The sequence below is a fragment of the Alosa pseudoharengus genome, unplaced genomic scaffold, assembly GCF_046254945.1.
Source record: "Alosa pseudoharengus isolate Yale_2024_CS ecotype anadromous, Long Island Sound unplaced genomic scaffold, YU_APseudo_1.1 YU_APseudo_1.1_scf_4, whole genome shotgun sequence".
NCBI lineage: Eukaryota > Metazoa > Chordata > Actinopteri > Clupeiformes > Clupeidae > Alosa > Alosa pseudoharengus.
The window spans coordinates 36,601,188-36,613,687 of record NW_027468774.1 but is presented as its reverse complement, the minus strand read 5'-3'; the positions used below and the strand labels follow the sequence as shown (position 1 = coordinate 36,613,687).

The 12,500-nt window shown below is 45.8% G+C and overlaps 1 protein-coding gene across 3 annotated transcripts in view; it reads left to right on the top strand.

The window, feature by feature from the left end:
• Positions 1-12,500, top strand: part of caskin1 (CASK interacting protein 1) — a 97,641-nt gene that overhangs the window by 53,342 nt on the left and 31,799 nt on the right. For all 3 annotated transcript variants that reach the window (XM_076266127.1, XM_076266126.1, XM_076266125.1), the window contains exons 3-5: positions 7,519-7,616; positions 8,695-8,840; positions 12,472-12,500. The exon at positions 12,472-12,500 is cut by the window's right edge and continues 67 nt beyond it. In XM_076266127.1, coding sequence (XP_076122242.1) covers positions 7,519-7,616; positions 8,695-8,840; positions 12,472-12,500 — 273 coding nt within the window. The remainder of the gene's footprint in view (positions 1-7,518; positions 7,617-8,694; positions 8,841-12,471) is intronic.

Genomic DNA, 12,500 nt, shown 5'->3' with positions numbered 1-12,500 from the left:
GAGGGAGGGAGAGAGATGGAGGGAGGGAGACAGAGTAGGCCAGAAATCTGTTTAGATAGATACAGTAGATAGATAGATAGATAGATAGATAGATAGATAGATACTTTATTGATCCCCAAGGGGAAATTCAAGTTTAAGTGATGTCCCGGTGCTGAGCATGTTTGTGTGTGTGTGTGTGTTTGTGTGTGTGTGTGTGTGTGTGTGTGTGTGTGTGTGTGTGTTTGTGTGTGTGTGTGTGTTTGTGTGTGTGTGTGTGTGTGTGTGTGTGTGTGTGTGTTTGTGTGTGTATGTGTGTGTGTGTGTGTGTGTGTTTGTGTCTGTGTATACATGTAGATGTACACTGAGCCATCATGTGTGTGAGTGTGTGTGCATCCTGCACATTCTAGTCTACACATAGCAGATGGGGTCTTTGCATCTGTGTACATTTGAATGTAGCAACATGTGCATACCTCACCTCATAGATCCTACAGGTGCTGCAATAGATACAGGCCTGTATGTAGTTTGTGTGTGTGTATGGGGGGTGGGGCAGGGGGGTTTGTGTGGTGTGTCTGTGTATAGTTTTGTGTGTTGCGTGCGTGTGTGTGTGTGTGTGTGTGTGTGTGTGTGTGTGTGTGTGTATGTGTGCATGGGTGTGTGTCAGGTGTGGAGGGCAGATAGGCTGTGCTGACAGTAATCCCCAGTGGCAGCCCCTGTTGTGTGTTTGTCTATGAACACAAAGCACAGTGCTGGAGCTGTGGACGTAGCACCGTAGTAAAGCCTGATTTAAGGTGATGTCCCCATACAGAGGGAAGAGGGGGAGAGGGCCGCTGGTTATGGTTAGCACATGACAGTTACCCCTTCAAGCCAGACAGAAACAGACATACACACACACACACACACACACACACACACACACACATGAAATAGTGACGTCTGACTCATTTCATGCATTCCTTTATCTACCCAATTGAAACATTATTACACACAAATATACACCACAGAGTGCACACGCTTGTTCTGGAAATAGCACAACACCCCTAATATATAGACATGCATGTGCTAGGAGACAAAGACGGGACTTACGTCATAATGATTGTGTCGGGTGCCGGCGGTGTAATGATTGCCCTGTGAGTCAGGAAGCCGTGGCTGGCGAAATAGAAAGCTTTCAGAGGATTGGAAGATAAGCTCTGTGTATCTGAAATGAGCTAAGAGTCAGGAACATTCCAGCATGCGCGCCATCTGCCACTGGTGCTTGTGGAGAGTCCGTAATCTCACTTTGCGATCACACACACACACTCACACTCCGCTCCACATCAGCTAGCTGTGGGGTCTACTGCACCAAAGTCATGTTCGTGGGCCAAACTGGAGACCTCATTTAAGAGCCTGCTACTGGAATCATAGCAGTGTAGCAATGGAGGCTAGTAACTGACAGAAAATAAAGGGGATTTGGTACAGGTTCTTGTTTGTGCAAATGGATGCGATAGTATGGTGGTGGTGGTGTGTATGTGTGTGTGTGTGTGTGTGTGTGTGTGTGTGAGAAAATGAGGGTTGGTGGAACGTCAAGTGCATTTGATTGTGTATGTGTGAATGTGTATATGTGCTGTGTGCAAAATTCCACAGACATTGCTGATATTTTGGGCTAATACTTATCCAATCTGTGAGAAACTTTCACTGTCCAACCTCCACTCTTAGGACACCCACATACCGCACATCAAGTAAATATTATTGCGTGTTTGCATTCGGGACTCGCTTAAGGCAATCAAATGTCTGACTGTGTAAACACCAGGGACCATTGAAAGTAATGTCATGGCATTTTACAACAGTAGCTCAGCAGCTGCTGACTGTGTAGAGCCCAATAACAGAATTGCATTCTGCTAGAGCATTAACCGATTCATCACACTCTCTGGGTCGATTGCTAATGTTTTAATTATTGAGGCCAAATTAGCTCTGTTAATTATGACTTTTCATTAGGCAATGTGCTTCAAGTGTGTTTTTCTAGCCGAAACCCATATTGTGCTGAGCTCATCATTTCTTTTCTCTTAATTGCAATCTACTAAATGGCCCTCTGTTGCTGTCAGTCAAAAAATATGGTTATTTCAAGGTAGGAAGGATGAAAAATGCCAATAACTATAAAATAGAGCCCCACCCTTAAATATGATGCGTGTGAAATGTCAGGAGTGTTTGGCTCTGCCAAACTCTTGACAATATAAACCTGTTCAATGTTTATTCTAGAAATCAAGACATTTTCAGCTGAAACTAAACGCATCTGTTGGACGGCCTTGCGGGTTGTCATGAGTAATTGTAATGTTGAACAGTTTATTGGCACAGAAACATCTTATCCCCTGAAATCAAGCATGGCGTAAGAAGCAGCATTGGGGATGGCGATGATTCCATCTCCTCTTTCACCTGTTTCCTCAGCATTGCGAAGATAAGCAGACATCTTGTGATGATAGATTTATGTGATCATAGGAAGAGGGTTTAATGTTCTGCTTAATCTGAAATTGTTCCATTAAAATGACTGCCGTAAAGCCGCCCCGGAGCTAGCTGGGAAATGATTTATGAAACTGTCGTTATTTCATCTCTGTCAAGCCCCCACCCCTCCCTCTTCTATTAGCTGAGCAATGGAGAAATGTGCGGCACTCACTGTTTGAATTAGAATATATGAGATGGGTAGATTGTGTTCCGTGCATTTTGCACGGTGGCAGGGGATATTGCTTCCACAGAGTTGCGCGGCGTGGTGCAGAGAGGATTGTGGAGCTCCCTCCGCCCATCCGTGACACACAGCTGAACACGGCAGATAAGACCTACAATCGAAACGATTCGGCCACATCGGTAGAATCATCTGTGATCGTGCGCTCTTAGGAAAGTTGGTATCATGATGAACCGTATCCACCTATCAGAGCATGGCTCTGAGTATGGCGGCCTATAAGAACACACTTTAATTGGTTGCTGGGCTAGGCCCAATAAGTACACTTTGATTGCTTTTTTTTTGCTGACAGTGCGCTCTCAGGATTTAAGGTCTTATGAGGATAAAACAAGGATACCACATCATTTTACTCTTTTAGAAATAGCAAATAGATTAAGAATGAGGAACAGATGTTTGTAAATAAACATCAGGTCAGCTAAGGGTAATGCTTATGCACTAAAAGGAACGTGGATTGGTTAGGCCGTCGTGAGACAGGTTAGTTTTACCCCTACTGATGATGTGTAGGTAATGGTAATCCTGCTCAGTAGACCTACGAGAGGAACCACACCTACAGTATTTGCTGTAAATTGTCTCAGCAAGCACATTCTCATATTCATCCACATCTGATGACATTGCATACATATGGCATGATTTAGGAAGTGTTTTACAGTGTTTTCCTGTCTACTGACAGGTTCGTATCATTTTCAGTGAAACACTCTCCTCCCAGGTACGAGCACTTATGCTAAATGATCTCCTAATTATCATCCCCCCGACAGTCCCAGCATCCCAGGAGCACACTTGTTAAATTATTCAGCTTTTCCAGCTCCGAGAGTAGAAAGCACACCTGATTGCCTCCTGTTAGGCCTGCTGAAGAGCTGATCTATCCAGCAGCCTGCTGTAATTGTGTTTGCAGCGAATGCCATTTTTTGGGGTGGGGGTGTAGGTGGCTGGGGGTGTAAGGGGTGTTCGTCGGGTTGGCTGAACAGACGAGAGGGAGATATCCACATTCTGTTGACACATGAGACTGGAACTGCAACCTGCTGGGATGCACACACACACACACACACACACACACACACACACACACACACACACACAGATGCCCTTGTTATCATTATTATTTAAATGTGAAATGAAAGAAAATATTTAGGCTGCTAGCCGTGCATGTGCTTATGATATCCGGTGTTGTGGATAGGAACGAGGTCGGAAAGACAATAGGGTCGACTCGTCTGCCCCTCCCCCCAGGCTGACTGCTTTTTACCTTTGATGCTGAGGATGAGCAAGTTGCTTGTGATGAAGAGGGGAAAGATAGAGATGGAGGAAGAGAGGGCGACAGAAAGGGGTGAGATCCCCTACATCAGTGGGGAGAGGTCTGAGGGGGGAGATCCCTTATTAGAAGAAGTAGGTCAGCTGTGCTTCTGTGTCTGTGTGTGTGTGTGAGAGAGGGAGAGAGAGAAAGATAGAGATGGGGGCATAGAGTTTACCTCCATCTTTTCACTGCAGTGACAGAGAGGAGCTAGAGAGTTGAGGCATCCCACATCTGTGGTGGAATCTCTCCACCCCCCTCTCTGTCTCTCTCCCTCTGCGTCGGTGGACCCAAGGCTGGGAGCCCCATGAATATTGCATGCTGTGTGATTTTTTACTACTTGACTGGGGAACAGGGCTGGTGTTCCCTGGCTTGCCCCCGACCCCACCCCCACCCCCCTTCACTCCTCCCTCCCTCCCTCATATCCCCCTCTCCCTTTCTCTCCTCGCATCCCTCCGTCTTTATCGCTAGTCCGTTCCATTGCACAGGCTCTGTGTTGCCCCTACTGAGGACTCCTCTGCCCAGCGCTCCTCCAATGCCAGCTGAATAAAACTGGCAAGGGGGGTCAGATAGGGTTCTTCTGCCGTGACGTTTAGTATTCAGCTGCTGCCCCTGCACTCAGCTCCCCCCACCCCCCCTCTCGGCTGCATGCCCACGGTGGCACTGATAGCAAGGCCTTTGCATCGTATCCATGGTTACAGCACAGTGCCGCGGCCAATCACTGCGAGCGAGCCTCAGCTGCAAAGGAACCAATGGAAGGATTTTTTTTTTCGGTTGTCGTCTGCTTCCTTACCTCTTTATCTGTCCACGGCCAAGGCGTGATGGGCATTGCCAGAGTGGACTGTGCTAACGCAGCATACAACAGGCAGCTCGCAGAAACACACTGATCAATCTGATGCTTTAGCTACTACACTGAAAGACAGACATACGCCGATGCTTTATTACAAAGAGAGACACACAGGATGTAATAAATAATGCAAGACAAACAGACGGCTCAACTCACACTGGTCTGTGGGTTAGCATTGCAGGGGTAATCCCTAGTGTGTGTGTGTGTGTGTCTCTCTCTCTCTCTCTCTCTCTCTCTCTCTCTCTCTCTCTCTCTCTCTCTCTGTGTGTGTGTTTGTGGGGGTGGTGTGAAAATGTAAAGGGCTGCAGCTGTGAAATTCCAGCGCCTCCATGCAGCATGCGATGGCTACTACTACCGCTACACCCTCAGTCTCATAATGCAACCCAGCACTACCATAATGCTCAGCGCATCCATGCAACTGCTCTCGTAAATTGCTCTGACACACAGAGGTACAGCAGTAAACAGGCCAAATGGCTCTCATTCTCTAACTAACAATAGGCTAATAAGCCTGAGAGCCATCAAGATAAGTGGCAGGCCGTCCCTGTGAGTGTGGTTGGTTTAAACAACAATGTATGTGTGGCAGCTTGCGTGGTTATTCTAATGGAGACATCCGCTGGAGCCAATTACAGTCACTGTAGTAGGGAATCCGAAGGTGCACAGCAGCACTGTCCACTGTCAGACAATTGGCCAGGAGGGAAGAGCTACATTTGGTCATTTAGCAGACACTGTGTGAAACAAAGATAAGGGCATTCAGTATGACCCAGTAAAGATGGAGCTGAGGTGTGTCAATGAGTTGTGTAGTAACACACTGAAAATAAATCTGTGAAAAACAAAATAGGAAAATATATTTTTAGGATCTTCATATTAACGCAATGAGGGAATTTTCTCTAAAAATATTCAAATTTTTTACTGAAAATGTACTGGCTTTTAAGTTTTCTTTTTAATAGATTTTTAAAGATAGTGTATTGAACCCCATGACCTTGATGTTAGTGCTGTGGTCTACCAGCCGAGCTACAAGGGCACCGATGTGTCAGTCATGTTGGGCATAAACCAGCGAGCATCTCCTGTGTGTGTGTGCAGGGGGGTGTGGCTTTGAAAGCGTGAGAGGGAATGAGGAAGTGTTGGGGAGGGGGGAGTGAAGTGGGGGTGGGGTGGACGACGTGTGGTTACCTGTCAAATGTGATTTCAGAGAGTAAGTGCCCCGAGGCTGTGCTGCATTCCGCACGCCCCTCTCTCTCTCTCTCTCTCTTTCTTTCTCTCTCTCTCTCTCTCTATTCCCCTCTCTCTCTCACACACACACAAACACACACACACACACACATAGATAGACAATCAAAAATGATATCCCCACAATCCATTAACCTAGGCCACCTGCTACCAGTATCAAACCCCAGAGCCATTGTCATGTTACTCATGTGTTTATTCTGTCCTCCTGTGATAGTACACATGTGTGTTCATTTGCCTTCTCAGTCACTCTATGTGGATGTGTACTTGTAGGTCTGATAAGCAGCAGGTGCTGTGTGTGTGTGTGTGTGTGTGTGTGTGTGTGTGTGTGTGTGTGTGTTACCGTCACACCACAGGACCCTGTCCAGAGCATTCGGCTCCATCACCACCGCCACCGCCATCTCTCTCAGGCCTCTCCTGCTTGCCACCAAATTGCCTCTCCATATCAAACACTGGGAATTGAATTGCATTGCGTGGCCCGGCCGTTCCAGCCACGCTGAATTTAAAAAACTGTTTGCTCAGCCCCGCTTGGAATAGTTAATGCTACGCTCTGGATTCCACCACCATCATCCACCCCATCCACCCACTCGCCCGCCCGCCCCACAGTAACATCCAGAGCAATCTGTTCCCTCTCCCCTCACCATGTGCTGTATATGGAGTGTCCTGCAAAGTGGATGAATTTGTCAAGCAGGTGCTCTTAATCCCCTGCAGGTCACTGTTTCAGATCCCTGTTCGCTAAATCCCATTGTGATGTTAAGCTGGCGGCTCCATTATTTATGACATGGAGTGGGGATGGGATGGGATGGGATGTGATGTGCTGGCAGCCCTGTCTGGTGGCGTGTGTGTGTGTGTGGGGGGGGGGGCTATGGGAGGGGTGGGGGTCAGGGAGGGGATTGCTGGCTATATATATTTCAGCATTAGCCATGGGGCTGGGGCAGGCAGTCTTAAGGGCCGTTCACACCAAGAACGATAACTATGATGATAACGGCAAAAAACTATCGCTCTAGCTAATATGAATGACGACGTCCACACATAAACTATAACGATAACATCAAAAACGGGGATCACTTTCAGAGCGATTTTGAGAGCGATAGAAAGCTGACAGCCAATCAGAATCCATCGTTGGTCAGTGTGGATGCTTTTAACGTTATCGTTGTAGTTATAGTTATCTTTATAGTTATCGATCCTGGTGTGAACGGCCCTTCATGAGGGAAGATATAGCATAGATTTAGGTTTTTAGGTTTGTGTGTCAGTGTGTTGTGTTTTGGTATATACTGTATCACAGAGGGAGCATTTAAACACTGAAACAGAGCCTCATGCATTTGAGTTTCATGGGTGCATGAGGCCATTTTGGTGCGTGTGTGTGTGTGTGTGTGTGTGTGTGTGTGTGTGTCTGTGTGCACGTTTATATGTTTGAGGGTCTTTTATAATCCACTATTGCTGACGTGTGTGTGCTTGTGTGTGTGTGTTGAACAGGTTCTCTCCACTGCACCATGCGGCTCTCAATGGGAACATGGAGCTCATCTCCATCCTGCTGGACTCCCAGGCTATGGTGGACATCAGGGACCAGAAGGGTGAGTTAACCCCAGGCTCACCCACGCCCTCAGGATCAGGACACGCTGCATGGTGAACTCTATCTGGACTGGTTCAGACTGCAGTATTAATTCACATTTGCATTTATTCATTAATTTTATCCAAAGCGACTCACAGCAATAGAATAACATTTAAGCTGATTAATTCATGCATGGAGCAGCAAATTGTTTATTCTTGGGCTCTGACACCAGTATTTGTCCTTTGATATATTAAATGATTATCTACATGGCTTTTTACCAACAAACTATCAAAAACTGAACATTCCGATCATGTATGATTTATGGTGAGTTCGTAAAACAAGCCAGTGCGTTACATTTTAATTGTTTTGCTCATGATGGCCCATATTCTCCCAGGAAAGCAAACACTAGTAATTCATCCTGTCATGGCGAGTCAAATCTTTTCTTTAGTTTTTCTGGAGGTCTATTTTTCCATCCAAACCTTTCATCCTCAAAAGCTGAGTGCACAAAGCCATTTAAGACAAAAGATGGAATGCTCCATTTGTCACAACAAGCATGGACCACCCCACAGAGACGACTGAGTGTCCCAGCTCAGAGCTCAGCCCGGCGTCTCCGAGACAGAGGCATCGTGTCTGTGAAACGCAGCTCTGCAGTGGCGCTGAGGTCACTGTTATAAGCATCACATGGTTGGTTGCAGGCCATACAGGGTGATTTCTCACAGCCTTTATGCAGTGTGGGGCTAATATCCCATTGAAATGACCTCGTATGAGTATGACTGCAGTTGGACGGTGTCACTGAACCATTTAAAGGGGAACGGGGAGCTCCCCAGTCCACACCAACACAGCTCTGGGGATCAGGGGTCAGTCAGATGAACATCTGGTCGTAGATGCTGTATCACTTGATGTTGGAGGGATGCTGAGAGATGCTAAGAGGAAACAAAATGTCTTTTAGAGAGACCAGAACATCTCTCTCCTTCACTGTCTCTCTCTCTCTCATACACACACACACACACACACACACACACACACACACACACACACACACAGAAACCTAGTCATCATCCTCCCTCATGCTTTCTCTGTGTGGTCCTCTTGCGCTGCAGGCATGCGGCCGCTGCACTACGCTGCATGGCAGGGGAAGTCGGAGCCCATGAAGATGCTGCTGAAGTCTGGATCCTCCGTCAACGGCCAGTCAGACGAGGGCCAGATCCCCCTGCACCTGGCTGCCCAGCACGGCCACTACGACGTGGTGAGTACCCCCGTCACCATCTTGCCCCGCGTCTTAAAAGGACGCTACAAGGAATGGGAGCTTCTGCATCACTAGGTTAGGCACACAGTTTAAACCTGCACCTGTGTGTATTTGGGGGGAAGATAGGTTAGAGAGTTTATTTATGTTGGAAGTAATTTATTACCAGTATATGTAAGGGACATGAACTCAGAGGCTATACTCTATATGAACTACAGTCTGTGTACTGTTGTTGGTACATGAGAATAATGGATGTTTACACTCAAGAGAATAATGGTTGTTTCAATAGTAACTACATAAAGCATACATACACCTTAGTTATTTGATCAGTTTAAGTTATTATATTATCATTATAAATAGGCTTGGGTATCGAATATCGAGTATTGGTTGGAACCGGGACTATCTTTGCGATTTTCCCGGAATCGTTCAAAAGTTTAAATTTCGATTCCTACTTTCGATTCCCAGTCTGCCGACAGGAAGAAGAAACGTCTGAACACCAACGAAGAAGCGCATAGTTAATATAATTAAAATTCATGGAGAAGGTCAGACTATTTCATTCAGAAAGCAGGGTTCCCGAGGATCCTTAAAAAGTCTTAAATAGGCTACAACTGAATTTTCGAAAGAGAGGTATTAAATGTGCGTATGGGACCGCCAGCGAGTGCAAGAGAGCGAGTGATGTCTCCATCCAGTTTCGTGTATTTAAAACGCAATTGTATACGTGATAGGCTATTAGGCTACGGGAGGAAGTGTAGTGGTTGCAGAGTGAAGATGTTTTTCACGGGTTTGGTTAAAGGTGTGAAAACGGTAATAATACAGTAGGCCTATGTACAAAATAATATGCCTGGCGTTTTCGTGGTGTAGCTGAGGCCTGAGAGATAGACAGGGTAGCCTACGTGGAATGAGGGAGCCTACGGTAGAATGAGCGGGAGAAAGAGTTGGTAAGCCAGTTAGCGATAGGTTGGCCATATGTTCGAATTTAGGCCGGACATATGGATTTTAAAAGCCCTGTCCGGCGTCCGCCGCAGCCTCAAGCCGGACGTTTATTTGTTCTCCTTTTTGGAGTTGCGCTTGGCATCTAAAGTCTTTGCTCGGACGCAGCATCGTTTCACAAACTATGGACGCGAAGACTGCTGGTGAAATTATGTGCAGTGCTTCGCAATCAGGAGGAAATACTGTATACCGGTATGTTAAGTTGATCTGTTTGCATCTTTCCAGCGTGTGTTGCTGGCCTAGCCTAGGGAAGAAAATATCTGTCTAAGTTATAATAGCCTACCTGTAATATCTGCCAGCAGCTTGCTTGCCAGCGTTTCCCAGTAGGCTAGGCCTACTTAGCAAAAGTTGTGAAATATAACCGCATATGTTTTGAATGTCGGCGACTGCTACATAAAAATACATGCGTTCATACGTGCGTGCTTGAGATGAAACCAGCAGTTTTCAGCAGGATCATGCGAAGAGGACCTGTCTCTTAATTAATTTAAAACAAGTCAATGGTTTTACAATGTTTCAGTCAAGCTTTGGTTGGTTTAGATACAACTGGTATGCAAAATGTAAAGTAGTGGATTAACTTTAATTTGCTGTGCTGCATATGGACAATAGATGCACATAGTACATTATATAAAGTAGGCTTATTAAAATATGTAAATAGCTTAGTTAACTTTGAAAAAAATATTTAAGGGAATCCAGTCCAGTGCACATGTCTTTGGCAAGTAGCCCTAGGCTACTACAGACACAGGTGAAGAACAGCCTCAGCAGTAAGCAAAACCAAATATGTACAGTACAGCCAGCTTCAAAAGCAAGCAGTCCAGACCCTAAAATTGGGCATTTATAGCTGTGAAGGTAATTCACACACAATTATTTTCTTTCGCCAAAATATTTTTGGTAACTTCTGTAGACATCCAAAATGGGGTGGGGGTTAAAATTAGTAGGAAAAAAAAACTATTGCATTAAACAGTCTTATATATCTTTTTGCCGTGGTATAGTCTTAATTTTCATTTAGATGTCTTGAAAAGGTCTTAAAAGTCTTTAAATTTGCACTTGGAAAATGTGCAGATACCCTGAGAAAGACCGTTGGTTAGCTAGCTCATTTAAAATATCCTAAACTTTTTTTGACCCTGCCTTTAAAAAAAATCGGAATCGAGAATCGTTAGGAACCGGAATCGAAATAAGAAATCGGAATTGGAATCGGAATCGTTCAAATTGAAACGATACCCAACCCTAATTATAAATTATATTAACTAATGCCAAAGTTAATGCCACTGTGTGGATGGATTCTTCATAAAAAAAGATAATTGCTATAATATACAGTAACACCTTACTGTGCTGTGAGGACAGAATGCCCCCTCCGAAAGTACAGATGCTCAACAACTAAAATGGGCTCTGAAATATGTATTTATTGTGAAAAGATACATCTTGATTTGTTGTAAAAGCATTAAAAAAAGCGAATGAAACGATAGGCACAATGCAGATGGTCATGTCCATTACCCAAGCTTCCACAGTGTTTGAAGCAGAACAAAAAGTGCTTACTCACATTGGCTGCACAAGGAGGGAAAAGTGCTGCTTCCTGAATGTTCTGGAAGTGTCTCGCTGAAACCCCTTATCTGTGAAAGAGATTTGTGATGGAGGAGGTCTCAGTACTGCACTGCAGAGAGGGACAGAGAGGGAGTAGAGGAGAGGGAGAGAGAGAGAAATAGAGGAAGGGAAATAGAGGGGTGAAGAGAGAGTTATACGAGACGATGAGAAAGAGAGAGAGTAATTATAGAGAGGAAGCAAGAGGACGAGGGAGTCAATGGGGTGACTAAGAGAGAGAGAGAAAGAGAGAGAGAGAGAAAGAGAGAGAGAGAGAGAGAGAGAGAGAGAGAGGTGGGGGACAAGAAAAACTGAGTGGAGGAAATAAGGAAAGAACTCCGTTAGCCTCAGGCGCCTGGCCTCTCGACACACATGGCTGCACTGTCCATCTGCACTGGGCAGCCTGCCTCTGCCACTGTGGGCCTGCCCCCACTGAGGCCCAGGACATGCGCCCTGACGGATGAAAGGTGACAGACACCCCACCTCCACCCCCCACCCAAGCTAGCATCTCTGAGCTCCTCCGGAAAATGTCAGTCGCCTCAGTTTCTCCTCAGATGTGGACGTGGCTCCTGAAAGTCACCGTGCGTCGTCCCCTTACAGTACGTCACGGCCCCGTCGTCTCTTTAATGATGTATGGCTATTGATTTGCGCTGGCCTATTCAGCTCCTTTTCTTATGCGCGAGCGCTCTTTTGATCTAGGGGCCTGGTGGCATTTAAGGTGTGTCTGGGAGCTGAGCGATCTCGAATAGAAATAGAATAATTTATTTGATACAACGGGAGAGTGGACCAGGCGAGGTTGAACTTTGAAGTCCAGGGACAAAATCTTTGCCGAACTCTCTGAACTCTGAATGCCCCTAGTGACCTTGGATGGTGCAAGTTGTAGATGAAGAATATGAGATTTGGAATACAAGACTGCATGTTATTTTGAAGTCATAAAGAGAGGCCCTGCCTGTATGCTGTAGGATGTTCTGTAGTCAGGGTAGATGGCTGAAAGGTCTGAGTATTATTGGAATTAGATGTATCCGTCGGACATGGAGTAATGCTCAGTGATCTCTGCTTCCTTCATCAGTCGGAGATGCTGTTACAGCACCAGTCTAA